General features: G+C 38.5%; 1 protein-coding gene across 1 annotated transcript; it reads left to right on the forward strand.

Moving 5' to 3' along the window:
- The first annotated feature begins 47 nt into the window (after positions 1-47).
- ABHD17B (abhydrolase domain containing 17B, depalmitoylase) lies at positions 48-18832 on the forward strand. Its single transcript, XM_084225843.1, has 4 exons — positions 48-226; positions 5892-6366; positions 16490-16669; positions 17111-18832. The coding sequence occupies exons 2-4, from the start codon at positions 5900-5902 to the stop codon at positions 17328-17330; spliced, it is 867 nt and encodes a 288-aa protein (XP_084081969.1). The 5' UTR covers positions 48-226; positions 5892-5899; the 3' UTR covers positions 17331-18832.
- Positions 18833-19465: the final 633 nt, after the last annotated feature.

A 19465-nucleotide genomic window follows, 5' to 3' on the forward strand; every position in this document is an offset into this window, starting at 1 on the left:
GCCCCCGCGCCGGTGCAGTCTGCGAGCGAGGCGAGGCCGGCGCCGCCGCTCCGGAGGCTGCGCGGGGCGGGCTCAGCGCTGCCTGGGCCGCGCGTTCTCCGGCCGGGGCTGGGGCGCTGACGGTCGCCTCCCGCCGCGCCGTTGCTCAGCATAGCCGGCGTCCCCACACCTTGCCGACCCGGCAGTCGGGAGAGCGCGGGTCCGCCGAGCGGAGCGCCAGGTGCAGGTAGGGGCCGTCCTCCCCCGGCGTTGTGGGGATGGACGGTGTGCGGGTGACCCGCCGCCGCGGCGTGTGGGCGAGTTGTTTCCTCCTCGCGGGTCCGTCTGTGTCTCTTGCCCCGCTCGGACCCGCGGCCCGCCCGCGCCGCCTGGCGCAGGCGTGTGGCGGCCCCTGGGGCGAGCGGAAAGGCCCGCGGCAGCTGCCGGCGTTTCCTCAGAGAGGCGGGCGGCGAGGCTTCGGTCTGCGGCACGAACCGGGCGGGGAGCTGCCGGCCCCCGCCAGCCTCCTGCCCGTGTCCCTGTGTCGCTGGGCTTGGGGGTCTCTGGGGGTGTAGCCTGCCTCGGGGTGCTGTGGGCGATCTGTCCGGTCCTCTCGTCTCCGTGGTCTTGCCCTGGACTCCTTTGTTGGAAACGAGCGCACTGACTTGTGACACGCGTGTTAAAGTCTGGCTTTTCGTGGCTCCAAACAGTGCGTTTGAGTCACTGCTGTGGACTTCGGCGGAGCCCTTTTCAGATGCGGCCACCTGAGGAGTTTATTTAGTTCCCGCCAGCCAGGTTAAATTTATTCCTTCACCTTCTGCTGTAGAGGGTGGGAGTGACGCTGGCCTCAACATTGCTCTCAGGTATTATTAATATAAAAATTTAAAGTATTTGGTCAGTAATTAACTAGGAAAGTTCATGGCTGCGGAAGTCAGAGTAGGAGTACCTGAGCGCAGAGCCGCGTTAAGGGCGGAGCTCCGTGCTGGTGGCCGGGACCCCGGGCTGGGAGGGCTGGATCACAGCGGGGCTTCAGCGCCGGGCAGCCGGCGGATGGCTTCGGCAGGGCAGCTCCGGGGGCAGAGTCTGGCTTGGAGCATGCAAGGCATTATGTAATCGGCTTAATCCCGCAGTTGTCTATCTGGAACCTTTAGAGTTATCGTTTGTTCTTCGGTTGATAAAGAATGTCTGGATTTTTCAGTTAATGTTTCCTGTATTCTCTTTCTTTTTTCAGCTATGCCCTTAGGTTTTGATATATACAAAGTAACCAGCAGAGGATCAATGAATGAGTTAAAATAGCTAGAATTTCTAAGACTAGAAGGAGTGTTTATTTGTGTAGAATCAAATTAACCAAAGTAAAGTTTTGATCGGGCTTCGCTGTTTTCATGTAGCCTACTTTGTCCTTTGAAAACTATCCTAAATACTTACTTCACAGTATTTCTTAATATAGCTTTTTCATATTTGAATGTACTTCATGTTGTTTTGTGGATTTACTGCGTATTCTTTCTTAATAATCTCTTAATCCTTTTATGTAGTACTTAATCAGACACTAATGATTTCTTTTTCTCTGAACATTTTGTTGCTTTAACTGTTGGATTAGGGATGTTCATATCATTCTGTTCCATTGATAATATTACACAGGTGTTGAAATAAATATCGGTACTTCAGTAGTGGCTTGAACTCAAGTTCTTATTGTATTTTGTTCAATAAAAGTGTGAGGAAAAATGCTTTAGAATATCTTGTTTCAGCAGTAGATAATGAACAGTAAAGAAAAGTAAAGAAAAAAAACCCTAATCAAACAGCAAGCCCACAACCAAAACACACACAAATAGCAACTAAAAAAAAAAAAAAAGACCCAACAATTTTAATATCTTGCCCGTTATGGTTTGAACAACACCTAAAGTTCCAAACCAGCAGCTATATTTATGAGTTTGACTTTGTTCTTGTGAATGGTTCCCATGAAATAGGCAATTTAATTTAAATAAACAATTAGAATAATTTATATTTAATGTAAATTTAAGATTTCTAGATATGTGTCTGCAAGGTTGGGCTCGTTTTGAGACTAATACATAGTGAAGTATTCAAAGATGTGAATAATAGGTTCCACTGTCTTGTTATTATGTACAGAGACAGGAGGACAGGAATAATTACTTATGTGAAAAAATTACATTTGTATTATCCTAGGAAGCACAAGATAAGTACTTGAGGTGTTCTTTAAGATTAAATAGACATTTCCCCCCTTCTGTCGGCCTTTATGAAAAGGCTAATTGCCACAGAATGAATTGAAATCACTGCCTGTGGGCAATTTTACATTTGTAATTTTATACGTTAGGTCTTTATTCATAAGAGAGTTAAAGAGATAAAATTGATAAAATGTTCTTGCTTTCCCTTTAAAAGCTATCCCAGAAGGGATAGGTAGTATAGCTTGGGTCTGTTTTATTTCTTAGCTTCTATTGCCGCAATAGAAGAGTTTTCTGCAGTTTCTTGTATAGAATTGTCACATTTAATTACTATGAAAAATGCAGTATGATTTTAAAGGGGATGTATATTTCTTTATCGTATTTTTTTGTTGTTAATATATTTTACCAGCTGTGGAAATTGTGTTTGCAGAACAGGACTGGCATTTTTATCACTACTGAAAAGTCAAATAGAAGGGGAGATAGTTGTGTTGTTGGGATATGTTGATCTCAGAATCTGATGATGCTGTAATGAGCACAGAGATTTACATCATGCATGCTCAGAAGGTGTTATACTACACCTTAGGTATTCACGACATACCTTAGTCAAATGAGTCCCATTAAAGTTACTCATCTGTACTTGTGGAACCATATGCTTAAAGTAATCTAGTCAGAGTTGGTTTTGCCTCTGCTTCACTAAGAATCCAGATAAAGCACACATCCAGCTTATTCACACTCTCATGTGAATGCAATCCATCACAGTGAAAGACAAACCAGCTCTAGTATAATAGAAGCATTGTTTGCATTTAGTTGGAGCTGTTCTCCTGTGGAAGTTCAGTAGGTGTATTGTATCAAATTGGTTCAGTTGGTGACCTGCTGGTTGTCTTGGGTCTTCTGAATGAAGAAAGTAGCATGTGTTTTTTTTGAAAGAAGAGAGTTATTAATCATTATTTAGTTGGAGAATGACTCCGGAATCAGAATATTTTGTTTCAGTAGGCATATTTTCCATTGGATTAAAAGATCAATACATAAAACCTGCATTAGTCTAGCACAGGGGAGGAATAATACTTCATCTACTGTCTTCAGCATGTCATTTGCCATATCTGGTGACAACCCATTTTTAGCACATTTAAGCTGTCTTGGGGGACACTACCACCATATCAGCTAATTCACTGTGGTATACTGCAGTACTGCCCTGTGTGTGAATCCTGCAGGCCAGTTTCCAGTCTTCTGAAATTACTTGGGTAAATAGCAAATATTTTCTCAGTGAGATCATATCTGTAGTGTTGCTGGGCTGTTTATACTTACGAATAATGTAAACTCCTGTTTTAATTCTTTCTGACAAGTGGATTTGGAAGAAATAAGAAATTCTGTAGTTCTTGTTGTATGCTGGTATAGAGTGCAGTCTGCTATTCCTGGGCAAAACAAACTATTTATATCTCACTTTTGGAGGTATAAATTCTTTTAAATTTTTCACAAAAAATAATAATCAGCCCCTTAGAATAAAGTATATCTAACTTCACCTTCAGCATTTCTGTAAAGGTGACAAAACTCACTCAGTGAAGATCCATTTAATAGCTTCTGATAGAAATAGAAGTGATTATCAGTATTGTGTCATAAGTACTTGGAAAAAAAGCATGTTGAGGCTGGACTGTGAAGATGAACTCATTAAGTAGAGGTGAAAGAAGTTGCTTCTTTGGTGCTCATAATTACAAGAGAAGTGAAGAAGGAACAAATACACCCCACCACCATCGCCCAAAACAATAGGAGTTTTACTTTGCATAAGACGATCTAAACCTTTTTCTAATAGTTAGACTTCCATAGACTCCTTCCACTTATCCTGACTTGTGGGTATAACTGAAACTTAATGTTCACATAATCTCATCTGATGGGGGTGAGTTATTCCAAATTTGACTAATTGTGCTGAAACACAATATTATTGTTACTTCAGCTGGCAGGAATATGGTCCTTTATCCAGGATCTTCTTTAAGATCCTAGGTACCTTCTTACGGGAGCTGATCAGTACTTCCTGCCATGTCCTCTAAACTGGAAGTGTTGATCTCCCATGTCTAAGCCTCTATGGTTTCCCTCTGTTTTGAAGAAAACTAGAGACCTGGAGTGAAAAACCTTAGCCGTGTCAGCCTCTTTTTTGTGGTATTCCACGAATGCTTGTGTGTTTGTCAGACTATCTCACTGTGCCTGGTTTTGCTGCTCTAAAAGTATGCTCCATGTAACATTGTTTGCAGTATGCTTTTGTACCATACCACCAGGAAGAGACCATTCACACATACAAAAATACAGGTAGTTGTTCTGTGATACATGTTAAAGTGGTTTTGTAGCACTATCCTTCAAGCTTCTTTAAAAAGAAATATACACATGAAAAATATGCTTCTGTACAAATTTAAGGACAAAATTTGAAATAGCTAAATATTGTTAGATGTCATAGTTAGCAGTAAGATTTTAGTGTTGGATGACCCAAATACTTCTGGAACAGCATGGTACTGTAGACAACTGAAATCTGCTTGTTTTGTAGCTTGAGTCAAAGTGAGTATGTGAAACTGTAAGTGTTTATGTTCACAGGGAACCCTCAGGAGATGAAATTGAGACCTGTAGATAGATTTGGTATGAAAAAGTTGTTTAAGTTAAGATGAAATATCAGATGCCTTAACACAAGGAAAGTAGAGTAAATCTTTGGTGTGCTGTTTTCCAGCATAGTACTTGTCAAATTTCATTGCTCTTCTTATCTCTGAGAAAAAGTATTGCCGCAACAAAGGATTTTCCCCCACTCCCTCTCACTGCTCTAAATTAAGAGAACACAATGTCTGTTTTAAGGGCAACTATATCTTTACCTATTTTACTTTAGGTGTAGGTATGTTTATTTTTTTTCTCCCCCTCACCACTATTAAAACCAATGCTTTGAATTGGTACTATAGATTATATTACTTTAACAAATATCTGTGATAGAGCATTTAGTTTGGGAGGTGTTTCTTGAAGCATGGAAAAAAACCCCAGTTGTGTCATTTATACAATCCCAATTTTTATCGGCAATATAGCTAAGAACTTCTTTGAAGATTTTCAAAATATTTATGTCAGCAAGTATGAGAAGTGAAGATAAGTTTATGGCTACATTTTTGTGTACCAAAGCTCTAGAGTGCTCATCCAGAAGCATCATCTTGTTTTATCTTCTACATTTTGACCTTCATGCGCCCTTCATACTTCTGATAGTGCTTGCAGGAGCCCATACCTCATGATTGCAATATGCTTTCTTTGTATTTAGGAGATGCTATAGTGATTTTTAGCAGCAGAAATTTGCATAACCTTAGTATGCTGCAACCCTGCAACATATTTTAATTGTTCTTTATCACATATGTATTTGTCAAGGCAAAGAATGTTTTTCTTAATGTCTTAGGATGAGAAACTTCATTTCCTCCAAAGAAAGTCCAAAACTCATGCTTGTTCTTTCTCTGGATGATCATGTTTTACTTTTGATATCTGGCAGTGCTGTAGAGTTACCACTCCTCTTTAATAATATACTCATTGTGAAGTAATGAATAATACAAAATTGAATATTATATGGAAATATACATATATGTATTTAAGTCTTTTTTTTGTTAAATGTTCAGAAGGTATGCATTATTTTCTAGAGATACTGTGTTCACTTGTTTTTGTAAGTTGGGTTTTTTTTTTTAATGTCAGATTGTACCTGGAAACTGATACTATTCTCTCTTCCCATTTCAGACTAGAAGATGAATAATCTTTCCTTTAGTGAACTGTGTTGCCTGTTCTGTTGTCCACCATGCCCAGGGAAAATTGCCTCTAAGCTGGCATTCTTACCTCCTGATCCCACATACACACTGATGTGTGATGAGAGCGGCAGTCGCTGGACTTTGCATCTCTCAGAGCGAGCAGACTGGCAATATTCTTCTAGAGAAAAAGAAGCCATTGAGTGTTTCATGACTAGAACATGTAAAGGCAACAGGATTGCCTGTATGTTCGTGCGTTGCTCACCTAACGCCAAGTACACTTTGCTCTTCTCACATGGGAATGCTGTTGACCTGGGTCAGATGAGCAGCTTTTATATAGGACTGGGTTCACGGATTAATTGCAACATATTCTCCTATGATTATTCTGGATATGGTGCAAGTTCTGGGAAGCCTACAGAGAAGAATCTTTATGCTGACATTGATGCTGCTTGGGTGGCTCTTAGAACAAGGTAAGGCATTAGTTGCCATTTTTCTTTTACAGCATTTTTGTCAAATGGTTTTATTTCACATACATTGGCAGTTGAAACAGCAGTGTTGTGATTTAGAATTAGTGGATTCCTATCCAAGTTGACTGGTGGTGCCTGATGTTGAAAGCGTTGTCAGTATTAATCAGGATCAGTATATATTACTTATGTACTGGAAAAAATTGAAATGGAATTAAATTTAATAAGCTGTGGTTTAGTCTTGAACAATTAGAGTATCTTCCGTATTGTCATGGAATCTTCTCAGCTGCAAAAATTAAAACGTTGGGAAAAATCTATAATAATTGATACCCCAGTAATTAACACACTGTTGTGGTGTGGATGTGAAAAAATGCAGGTTGCTTCTTCAGATCATTTCCATCACCTACTTTTTGCATAGAGAGGGGCAGAGTAAAAGCTGGTACAAGAGAACTTGCTGAGACTCTTATTTCTGCATGGTGTTGAGATCACCTTTGTTTCAGAATTCTGACTAGCAGCTACAGCATTTCCAAAGAGAGAAAACATCTTTTTGCTTCATATAGAAAGCTAGCTTCACAAAATATAATGTGTGGGAGAGTTTGTAATGGATCTGTGTAAATACTTTATGGTGGGAACAAAACCAGAGGAATTTGGAGCAGTGGTGTTAACTCAAGCAGAATAAAAATGGACAAGAAAAAAATAAAAATGGAAAGATGCTGTTTCAGCAATTTCTGTTTTCTAAGCCTCTGGTTTTGTGGGACATAAAATATAGCAAGATGAAAGACTGCGAATGCATTCCCTGATGTAAGTGAGAATCCTACAGAATCCTGCACCAAATAAGTGCAGCTTCTCTAATTTGAGAGCAATTTTCACCATAATTTTTTCCATTTAGCTCAATAGTCTTCTCCTGTCACAAATATCCAGACTATAAAATCAATTTTTAAAATAGTATTAAATTATACCAATAACTGCTCACCAAAAAATCCCAGCACACTGTGTATTTTACACTGAAAATGTATAAAAACCTGAAATGTGTTGTTATGGCTCAGTCATTGCAACTTGAGCATTCTGTTTAATAATTATAGTATCAGAGATATGATTTAGTGTAAGGGCATGTGGGCTTTAAATTCTGCATTCTGGTAATTGTCACAGTGAGTTTAGAACTTCATCAATGTAGTATTAATGAGAAGATTACCCCTTTTTAGTGCTTTAAATACACATTTATTCTTGCACTCCTTTTACATTACAACAATAGTATGATACTTCATTTCAGAGAAGCATATGTTATCCATGTATTAAAAAGGGGAAAAGCTTATTATCATAAACCTCACTCAACCACAGGGGACAGGTTTTCAGCTTCATCTATTAAAAAACATGCATACTAGGTTGTTAGATTAGCTTTTGGTTTTATTTTTATTACAGTGGAAAGTTGAGATATGGCTGTTCTGTAAGCCAAAAGCTGCAACAGGTGCAGTGTTGACTATGGTTTGTAGCTGGTAGGTGATCTGGACATTAGCTACTCAGTGAAATACCCAGTAACATTTACCAAAAACATAATGTAGTTTGTGAACTATTTGGAAGACAGTCTGAACTATTTAAATGTAACAGAAAATGGAAGAGAACTAGATGGTGAAACATAATACTTTGTCAGTTTACAGGCTCTGTTTTATAAACTGATTTGTAATGGTTTCTTCCTTCTCATAATGAATGTCAGAATATAAAATCTGTAAGGAAATGTGATTGCAATTTGAATTCTCATCACTATTCTTAAGCAATGAAGTGTATTTTCTGTAAACAAGATTGTTCATAATTGATAGGAAACAGGCTAATGGCTTTAAACTGAAAGAGGATAGATTGAGATTAGATATAAGAAATAAAGTCCTTTCTGTGAGGATGATAAAGCACTGGAACAGGTTGCCCAGAGAAGTTGCCATGAGAAGAACCAGTTGTCCAGAGAAATTGTGAGCAACTTCCCCATCCCAGGAAGTGTTCAAGGCCAGGTTGAATGGAACTTTCAGCAGATTGGTCTGATGGAAAAGTATCCCTGCCCATGACAGGAATGGTGGAATTACAGAATATTTAAAGGCCCCTTACCCAAACTATTCTGTGATTGTAATGTCCCATATAAGTGTGCTCATTTGTCAGACGTTGTTGGGGAGACCTCTAAATATATCTTATAAGATATTCTTATGTTCAAGAATGACCTCACCTTGGTCCCTTTTTTTGTCTGCCTTTTTTTTTAATTATTATTTCACCTCCTGTAGAAATTGGGTAATTCTGTAGAGTATATAAAGTTTACATGGGTCTTGTGAATTTCATACATGTGAACTGAATTTGGTCTACTGCTGAAAAAGAGGTTGGTATTACCAGTTACACCTGTAGTACTTAGAGGAGCTTTCCAGTTGCTGAGGTGGTCTCATTCTTGTATCTGAATGCTGGATGTATCAGGGGGAAGTTCAGCACTTGACTCTGGGTATGCTGCTCACAGTTTGGTTATCCAGCTGTGGTATTCTCTTGAGCCCTGATGCAGTGTTAAAATACTCAATGTGTATCTGGACCAGAACAGAACCTTTGAGCATTTGCTGCAGCCTTGATTCACTTTCATAGCATAGCTTGTCTGTCAGTTTCACAATGGTACAATCTTTAAAATTTATAACTAATTCCGCAAAAACAAAGTAATCCAATGGGTTGTTTGCAGGATAAATATAAGTATAGCTGTAACTCCTTGGAAATTCTTGTTGATGAGATGAGATGAGATAAGAAAGGGATCTGAAAGTTTTAAACTCTGCCTCACAGTTTGTGGTGTGATGAAGAAAAGAATGGAGAAGTTACCTTCAGAAATTGATCACTATAGCTGAAGGTAACACCCTGCACTCACTGTTCTGAAAAATGAAATCATAGAACCCAACACTAAAAGGTGTTTCTGGGGTAATTGAAATGCTAAGGCGGACTTAATTCTACAGTCAACAAAACTGCTTGTGGTAAAGACTTGCTAGTCTTTAGTTAAAATACTAGTGATAAAACTTAAGATACAAATCTAAGTTTTGTGTCTTGGGAAGACAATCCGCATGCTCACCTGTAAATTAGCGCAATAAGCACAGCTGTCCAGTGGGGACTGGACACCTGGGGTGAAATAGTCCGGTACTCATACTGAGGGAGATGATGAGATTTTGCTGTGAATATTAATATTCATGAAAGTGAGTACATAAAGCTAGTTTGGCAGCCTATCAGAACAGGTAAACAGCAAATGTAGATTCTGAGTTGTGTCCCTATTCTTTACCTCCTTTGAAGATGTTAATAGGAAGCAGTAGCTACCTATATGGTTGATGGCCATGAAAGAAGTTGGTGTGATTCACTGCCTTCATCTATTTTGGAAAAGTTGGACATTGTTGCATATTCATGTGCATGGGACTGTATAAAAGCTGCAAGTAAGGACATTCTTTTTCCCTCTGTCATAACTACCAAGTGTTGAAATGCCAGGAGTCATTTTGGGATACGCCTATTTTCCGCTGTTCTGGTCTCTGAAGGCCTTTGATGACACCCTAGCAAGGGTGGAAAGGTTTAACCAGCCCCAGGCAAATGCAGGGCAAGTGGCACTCATTCAGAAACCTCTGAAGATATGCCAGAGTTGCCTCATGACCAGATTTACCTGAAAGAAGCGATACAGCCCTTTCATTGTTGCTTATCATGGACTGCATAATAATTGAAGAATTGAAGGGTAAATCTCACCATCAGATGATGTGTCAAAGTGGACAGAATGCCCATCAATTGAACAGCCAGGTATAGGAATAATACTGAGTCTCTTCAGAAGTTGGCCAAAAGTGTTCATTTGACAATTCATAAAGTATTTTTTTTTTTCATTCAGAAGTAGAAGAGGGGAAGTTCAGCAAGAAGTTGAGGTACTCTAGCTTTGTACATTTGGAGGGAAATTGAGGTTTTCTTTAATTTGATAGGGAAAAGTAGCTCAATTATCGTGGAAGAGAAATCTTTACAATACAACAAGTGTATTGGTAGCATTTTAAAGTTTAGTAAAGGCCAAACTGTGAGAGAGGCAGAGAAGGTGCAGTTTGTTGAAACAATGTGGACAATGGGTTTGCCTCTCATAAAACATAGTTCCTTTGTTCTTCCTTTGTAAAACACTGTATGCACAAGAAGGAGGATGCACACATAAGTTGAGGAAGAGCTGTATACTCCTGAATTTTATTCATGGCCTAAAATGTTGAGAGTTACAGGTGTGGATGAGGTTCATGCCCTTCATGTTCTGCAACTTGCAGCTGTAATTTCATGTGTTATGATGACAGAAGATTCTGAATGTGCTTTGAGAATTCCCTCAGTATGTTCCCCCTTGTTCCTTGTGCCCCAAGTGCTGTGTCAGGTGTCTGTGTTGCAATAGCTTCACAAACTGTAGCTTCTCTAGAGCATCTAGTGTAAGCCTAAAGAGGTACCGTGGAAAATGTACTCATCTAAGCTTGATCTTATCAATACTTTATTTCATTTTTGTAAAGTGATCAAGTCTTCTAGATTAAGAGCCATAGTTCAGAAGTAAATATAAATTACTTTGTCTCCCTTATGTAGATCCAGATCAAAATTGCAGGTATTTTTTAAGAGTCTGACACTGTAGCATGGTAATTTCTGCTGATATTTGTTTCTTCAAGATAACTGAAGTTAAAAACCAAAAACAAAGGAAAAAACCCAAAGAAAAAAAAAATTCTACCTACCTTGTCACAGCCAGACATGCATTTTGTAGTCTGCTTATTGCACATCATGGTAATGTGGTAAATATCCAATGAAAATATAAAATAAGGTTTATATCCAATGTAAGTGATGTACCTCCAGTTGAAGTGTTTAGGGAAGGGTCAGACAGCACTTTGAACAACTTGATTCAGTGAAATATTACCTCCCTATGGGAAGGGTGTGGACTATATTACATTCCAACCTAAACTATTCTATGATTCCATGAAGAGAAAAAAAGAGAATGGACGGGCACAGAAAAGGTGGACACCAGTAAGATAAGTATTTAGTAAAGTGTAGGAAAGGTCTTGCTACAAAGACAGAAATATCAAGGAAATGGTGAAAAGAGTTTTTGCTAAATTACATGAAGTTCATCACCAAGGGGAAAAAAGAATTTTTCACTATTGTTTAGCAGTTCTTTTCCTACCAGAAGCTGAAAAGATCAGGCCAGGAGTGTTTAGGATTGTCTCTTTTACAGGAGACCATCTATATATCTGGTCAGCATATATAGGGCCACAGAAAAGAATACTGGCTTCATTAGTGTTATCTTGGGCCCTGGTTCCAGGCACAGAAACAGTTTGGGACAGTTGTAACACCTTATTGGCTTGCTCCTTCCTCACCCAACAGTGGCATGCTGTTTCCTGAACACAGGCAGCACAAAGGAGCACTAAAGCAATTGCTCCACTACTCCCAGACAAGATTTATTTTGTTCCTTTCATTAACTTTTAAAGCCTAATGAGGTGGAATGCATTGCTGAAGCTGCAAATAGGAAAGTGGTTCTTTTCTGTTCGGCAGTAGCTTAGCTTTGTAGTGACATCAACCTGTGCCTGTAGTGCAGTGATGAGGCAGAAATTCGTGAGTGCTCAGACACTCTGTGAGGATGTCAGGAAGCTTACATGAACACAGGTTCTGTGTCAGAACTGTTCTTTAGATTCCATCTGCTTTCCAGGCAGGTAACCTTTAAGTGTGTGAACATAAAGGATGAATTGGGTGTTGAAAGGAATTGAAATCTCAGTTGCTCTGGGAAAGAGAAAGATGTTGCAGTCAGCCTTTAAACTGCAGAAAATATCTATCAAGTTTTGTACCAGGTTCTGCCCAGAATACCTTGTCCATGAGGAATAGTGCTTTCTCTGCGAAACCAGCACGCTGGTACATCTGTGCATAGCTACTTTTAAGCTTTTCTTCCAAAGTCCTTTTTGGTGATTATGGTTTAAAAAAAAAAATCCCCAAACCTAAAAACACCCTTCATTACCTTCACCCCCACATTGAAGGTCTGTCTATGCTGACACAGGTTATCTAAGATTACTTGAGTGGACAACAGTGTTTACATTAGTCCTATTATCAACATAATGAGCTTTCAAAGATAGCAACAGTCTTTACAGCATGTCTTTGACCTCTTGTAACCAGAGGAACTACTTGAAGCTTATGGCTCTGTAAACGTCATGTTTCTCTTCCTCAAGATGACCTGTATTTATAAGGCACTGATTAAGAGAAAAATGTTACTGCGACTTTTTCTCTTGATCTGGCACTCCTCCTTTGGGAGACCGGGTATGGTCGGTCATATGATAATTTGAAAAACTTCTTGGAGTTTAACAGACTATGAGTCTGTCAAAAGAAGTAAACAAATTTTATGAGTAGGAAACTTAAAAACAGTTACCTTTTCAATAATTTTTCTGTTGTAGATTGTAAAGTGATACTTTTGAGAGATAGCAACAGAGGGACAGTTGGTCTCCTTTTTTCTAAATATTTCAGAAGCCTATTATATTGGGCTTGCAAGTCTGAGCTTTGGTAACACCTACAGGGTTGCCTTCTCTGAGAAGCTGCCAGAGGCTTCCTCTGTTTCTGTCAGAGCCAATCTCTGTCAGCTCTAAAGATGGCTGTGCTGCTGGCTAAGGCTGGGCCAACTAGAAATTATGGTAGTGCCTCTGGGATAGCATATTTAAGAAGACGAGGGAAAAAAAAAATGCTCAGTTGTAATTTTAGCCAGAAAAGAGTGAAAGGAGGGCATGTGATGGGAACAGCGCTGCAGACACCAGGGTCAGTGTGAAGGAGGGGCAGGAAGTGCTCCAGGCACCAGAGGAGCCCCACGCCAAAGCAAGGGGATGCCTGAAGGGAGGCTGTGACTCCATGGGAGACCTGTAGAGTGAGGAGCGCACACTGGAGCAGCCTGTCCTTGAAGGACTGCACCCCATGGAAGGGTGACCCACCTGCAGCAGTTTGAGGGGGACTGTTGCCTGTGGGACAGACTCACATCAGAGAAGTTCATGGAGAATGGCCTCCTATGATGGGGATGCCATGGTGAGCTGGGGAAGGACTCCTCACCCCAAGCAGCAAGAGAAACGACATGGGATGTACTGACCACAACCCCCATTCCCTGTCTCCCTGTGCTGCTGGGGTAGGCAGTAGAACTGGGAAAAGGAGAGAGGGTGGGGGGAAGGTGTTTTTAGGGTGTGTTTTACATCTCATTATCATGCTCTTATTTTGTTAGTAATAAATTCAGTTAATATCTCTACTTCTAGCTGGTTTTGCCCATAATGGTATTTGATGAACCATCTCTCCCAGTCCTTATCTCAGCCCATGATCCCTTTGTTAAATTTTCTCTCTCCTGTCCAAATGTGGAGCGGACTGAGGAGGAGCTGCCTTGGTGGGTGCCTGGCACCCCAGCCAGGATCAGCCCACTAAACCTTTTCAAGAGTAAAAGGAAGACAGGAATGAGTAGATGTAATCTGCTTTCCAAGATGCTTGGAGTTTGTTATTTGGGAGGCAGGGGTTGATTATTTAGGTTTCCATCCTATTCAAGCCAGACTATTCAGAAGTGTACTTTGAACTACCACTTTTGGTTATTGACTTCTTTACTTTAGTTTACAGATTGCAAAGCATGTATTTTCAGGTGGGCACTGTGAAGCAATCTGTTTGACTGTGATGGAGTAAGGAGTACTTTAATCCAGATATTGTAGATGCTTTTCTTGGCTTTTTTTTTTGTAGCTGTCATTTATCTATCTTCAGACTGAAGGAATTTGATCAAAAAATAGGGGAAAGAATGATGAGAAAGAGGAGAATATATGTTCTAAAGTTGCGCTTTGAATGCCTGTATAATGGCCTGTATCTTGTAAAACTCAACGTCCAAGGAAACAAAAGTGTGGTAATTGGCAAGGTTTATTTGAAAACTGTTTTATCACAATGTGCTAAATACTGCATGCCATACTAGTGATGCAACGTATTAATGCAAGTTTTGTTCACATTACGTTGGAAGGAGGGAAGGCTGTCCTGTACTGTCTTAGTGGACAAATGTGCTGTGAATTGGGACATGAATTGTAAAAGGATAGGTGCTATGTTCTCAGGTGTTTCAGAAGAGATGCAGAAATATTGAAGACCTTAGATTTGTCTTCTGTTTCAAAGCTTTAATTTATTTTTTTTAGGTGTGTTGGAATTTTTAGAAAATATTGTTAATGCTTGAAATTGCTTTTTCTTTGAGAACTGTTGTGATATGAAGGGTCTGCTAGTAGTTCCAGGCTGATGATGAAGACTTAGAGTTTCCGAAGTCTTAATTTGATTGTGATCTGATTATGACTAGAAACTCTTTCTAGGAAACGCTGATAGTGATTTAGTAGTCATGAGGCAGCAAGATTCGTGTGTCAGGCAGAGTCTGCCTCTGTGCTAATACTTTAAAACCTTTTGCATTTCACTTTATCAGAACTCAATTTAAATAAACAGATTAATATTAAATAGACAATGTTAGATGTGAATAGTGGGTTTTATACCAAATTTAGCAAGGTAATGACATGCCTAATGAGTTCTGCTACTGGTACGTAACATGTAGGTAATACTACAATCTTGAAATCTTCCTAGATATGTATTTTTTAATTAACTGTTTATTATATATGAATTCCACTTAGAGGACATTTTTTCTGGCTTTTTAAGAAGTACTTGTGGATTTGGGGGAAGCCGTTTTGTTAGTTGGTAATTTGAATGTCTTGATACACGTGAAACACCTTTTTTCCGAATGTTCCTGATTTTTAGTCTCTTGGACTTTACTCTTTTTACTGTTTGGTTACCCATATAGTTATTAATCTATGTTTATAAGGTACTTGTGAATTTCTTTTGTACTTCTGCTCCCCTGACTGGAGATATGCAAAATAAGCAATTTGATAACTTCTTTGTGTCTGTGGGTGTTGCTATATAATGCTGACAGAAAATATGTGTGCCTTTATTGTAGACAAGGTGCACTTTCGTACATTTGATATTCATTCCTTTTAAAGTGGCAAATGTCAAACCTACATCATTGCTGTTCCACAGTGGCGCTAGGCTAGGCTGCTCTTGCTTTAAAATTTGAACAAGTTTTTAATGATGCATGAGAACAATGATTTGGGTTTGGGTTTTTTGGTTTAGTTCGGGAGCTTTGTACTTTTTTTAAGAGATGATGGGGAGGAGTTTGTTTGTTTGGTGTGTTTTGTGGCGTTTTGGGAAGGATGGTTGTTGTTGGTTTTGGGGTTTTTTGTGTGGGGAGTTTTCTTGGGTGCAATGTGGTATCCCTTCCTATTCAAGGTACTTCCTTTCCCAAGTTTAGATACACTGCTGCAGTCTGACCTGTGCTAAGAGTACTTTGTTAGGGGTACAGTGGATGAACAGCTCACTTATTTTGCAGGCACTGTTCTTGGCCACATTACTGTTCTCTCAGAGGCTTTTTCTGTGTAACTTGAGTAGCAATTGCTTTTTGTATTCACACTAATGCTGAAAAATATATTAAAATGACTTGTATGATGTTTCTTTTGTTTACTTCTGTTAATTGCATCTTACTAGGAGGAAGGCTTTGATTTAAATTCTGTATTCCCTGTTGGGACGTCTTGCTTGTGGATTAGGTTGATAAGAACAAGCTTCTTGGCTATTACATGGAATGATCCATACCATTATACTGTCAGTATGGCCATGCTTTAAGCCTCACTAAATTTATAAACAATGTTACCAGCTTGCAGGTTTTATCAGATAGCAGAAGAGTAAAGCAGAGCAAATTTTTGCAGGCTTGGTTATGCTTCATGTGATGATAGTCAAAGAGCTATTAAGGCTCTAATCAGTTTTCTGTTGTAGGTCCACTGAAGTTAATAGTAAAGACTTTAATAAGTCACACTGCATTCACAAATCCGTATTTAAAAATTTATATCATTGTTCCAGTATCATTCAGGCATAGGGAAAAAAATTACTGCAAATGGAGAGTAAATAAATAATTGTGTGTTTTAGTCGGGAATGTCATAGAACAGACTTGCTTGTTCTTCTCCTAGCTCCTGTTTCATAGTTGATACCCTTCTGAAAATTTTCATCTTCAGAAATGCTTTTTTTGCCTTCCTCTGTAGGTTGTGTTTGTTTCACTTTATATGCCAGTTTTTAAACATTTCTAATTTTCTAGGTATGGAATTCGCCCTGAAAATGTGATTATATATGGCCAGAGTATAGGAACGGTACCATCTGTGGATCTTGCTGCTAGGTATGAAAGTGCTGCTGTAATTCTTCATTCTCCACTGACCTCAGGAATGCGAGTAGCTTTTCCTGATACCAAGAAGACATACTGCTTTGATGCATTCCCGAAGTAAGTTGTAGGATTTTTTTTTTTTTATTCAGCATGCATTTTCTCCATTTTCTCTATAACAGAAATTCTCAACTAGAGAAACAAGTAGTCTGGCATATTCTCTGAATTTTTTTTCAAAGGTTTAATAAAAGAATTGGAGAAAAAACAGTGAGTAACATCAAAGAGGAGCACTTGATTTGAAGAAGTTTACAAAACTTTGTAAACCTTCCAGGCACTTTGCATCTCTAACCATTTTAGTGGATATCTGTAAAGAAGTAATTCATTTTCCTACACAAAACAAGTAGTTCTCCCCAGTGAATTGTTAGTCTGGGTAATTGTGAACCAAGTTGTTTGCAATGTGTTTCTGTAAGACTGAAAAACTAAGTAGATCTGAACTGAAGAAAATTGTCATATTTCAGACCTATGCTGTTGTTTTCATAAATATAATCTTTTTCTTTACAGCATTGACAAAATTTCTAAAATAACATCTCCTGTCTTAATAATCCATGGAACTGAAGATGAAGTAATTGACTTTTCACATGGCCTGGCATTATTTGAGCGTTGCCAGAGACCTGTAGAACCACTGTGGGTAGAAGGAGCGGGCCATAATGATGTGGAACTCTATGGACAGTACCTTGAAAGATTAAAACAGTTTGTGTCACAGGAACTGATGAATTTGTAACTTTCATTGTGTATTTACATGGTTTTTTTTTTTAATTTCACTGCAGAACTGCACACTTTGATAAATATGTAACTTAAAACCTGAATGTTGTGTTTTCAAATCATCTTGGTTGCCTTCATTGACTCTACAGGTAATGATTTGTCAACATAATTAATGAAGGTTTTAATGTCAGCATTATAAACTGGAATGACATGATCATGCAGTCAGTCTTGGCAGTTCATATTTTTTGTGTGAGGTTTTTTCTTCTTAGATGTAAAGAAAAAAATCACAAGGAGTACTGTAAGAAAACTTAATTATATAAAACCAAATGCTGTAAAAGTGTTGCCAAGTGCTTTAGCATATCAATTTATCAGTTGATAAATTTTTTTTAAACATCTCAAAGTGTACTGTGACTTACTCTGTTGCACAGGTGTAATTAAAAAACTGACTTCTAAACTGTTGTTCTGTAAAAATGTAATAGCCATGAAATTTGAGCAAATACTAATGTATGTAATGAGAATAAACAGTCACTGGAAATTACTCATGCCCTGTTACAGGGAGAAGGGGACAAAATAGATATCTTTTCCCATATTTTTCATTTATTTTGTGCTTAGTTTTCCTTTAGTTATTTTGTACTCATAATGTCTCTTAGCTTTCAGGATAATAAAATGTATCCACTCATGTTCTCAGGAGTCCTAATCTTGCCAAAATAAGTCCACAAGTTGTCATTGTTGTAATGCAAGTATCATTCACGTGATTGCTACTGAGGCCAGAAAATACCTCTTTGAAACCATACTTAAAACCTGGAAGACTTCTTGAACCATGTAGTTTTAAACACTGCTTTTCTGGAGCCACATGTGTAATTAAGAAGAACCTTGAAGTTTATCCAACATTGTACTAAAGAGTTTGCAACCTAGCAGTTGTCTGATCAGGCTTAATTTTGGATGTTTGGTGTAAAAGCTTATTGTTTTCAAGTATTTTATAGAAATTTTACTAATTGGGCCTGTGTGGGGTGGGAGGAGTGACAAGAAGAGAATATTGGCATTTTTCTATTAACTCATCATGAAATAAACTTAAGTTGCCTTTCCCTTGAATGCATTTTACATGAATAAAACTATGAAAAATAAACTTAATTATATGTAGCCTAAAAGTGAACAAAATAATATTTCAGCAGAACACACTGTGCTTTTAAGGCCTTACATAGTTTAATTGTTCTGCTTGTTTTTTTGTGATTGAGACTATTGTATACTTAAATGTAGCTCTGAGTATTGTGAAAACTTTGGTTAAGATGTGTTAATTAACAGTAAAAAATATTCCATAAACTTGCCGTTCTTCATTTTTCTTTTTATTCAAAGTAATAGCAGCAGTTGCTTGCAGTATCAAAATACTTAGCAATTCGCTATTTATTCGAGGAAATCTGACATCAAAAGCAATAACTCATTGTTCTGAATTGTCAGCACATTTCTTCAGCAGCAACTACCGTTCTGATGACCCTCCTATCCCCATGCCTCACTGTACTACAATTTGCCATTCAGGACACAGGCTTTCTGTTGCAAAGCTGCTTGTAAACTTTTTTTCTGTAATGAATTCTACTATCTCCTTCTTTGAAATTAAAATGTATTATTGTCTTGTGCACTTTCTTGAGTTAATTGAGCAGAAAGAAGTTTGTTCCCAAGCAGCTAGGTTCCTGCGTGATTTTTTTGATCAAGGATGTATTAGTGAGTTCTGAAATTCAGAGTATATTCAGAAACAGCATTAGACTTAAGGATTTTCATCCTAGTTTCAAGGCTTTTGCACACAGGTGTGTAACTCAGCTTTATTAACATCGTATTTAATATATGGTTTGATTTCCTTTTCTCACTACCTTAGTAAGGAGGTAGCCACTAGCCATTTTCTCCAATGGAAGTCATTGCCGTTGAATGTTTAAGTGCTTTCTTTGTGATGAATGGAGCCTGTTTTCAGATTCACCTTAAGGAATTCAGAAATAAAGACTGTAGAAGTGCAATGTTAAGTGATTATATATTGGCTGTAGTTTGGTTGCCTGCCCCTTGAAGGCAAATGATTAACTATCATCACAAGAGCTTGTGCCAGGGAATATTATGGCACCCTGCAATTGAAAAAGACAGAAAAGGTGTTGTAGTTTTGCTGCTTTTGTT

The sequence above is a fragment of the Fringilla coelebs genome (assembly GCF_963513975.1).
Source record: "Fringilla coelebs genome assembly, chromosome: Z".
Classification (NCBI taxonomy): Eukaryota; Metazoa; Chordata; class Aves; order Passeriformes; family Fringillidae; genus Fringilla; species Fringilla coelebs.

What these genes read in the sequence shown, in the direction of transcription:
- ABHD17B (XM_084225843.1), top strand. Translation starts at nt 5,900, where the DNA reads ATGAATAATCTTTCCTTTAGTGAACTGTGTTGCCTGTTCTGTTGTCCA. An exon ending in TGGGTGGCTCTTAGAACAAG is followed by an intron (nt 6,367 to 16,489) that starts GTAAGGCATTAG and finishes CTAATTTTCTAG; the next exon opens with GTATGGAATTCGCCCTGAAA. An exon ending in TGCTTTGATGCATTCCCGAA is followed by an intron (nt 16,670 to 17,110) that starts GTAAGTTGTAGG and finishes TTTTCTTTACAG; the next exon opens with CATTGACAAAATTTCTAAAA.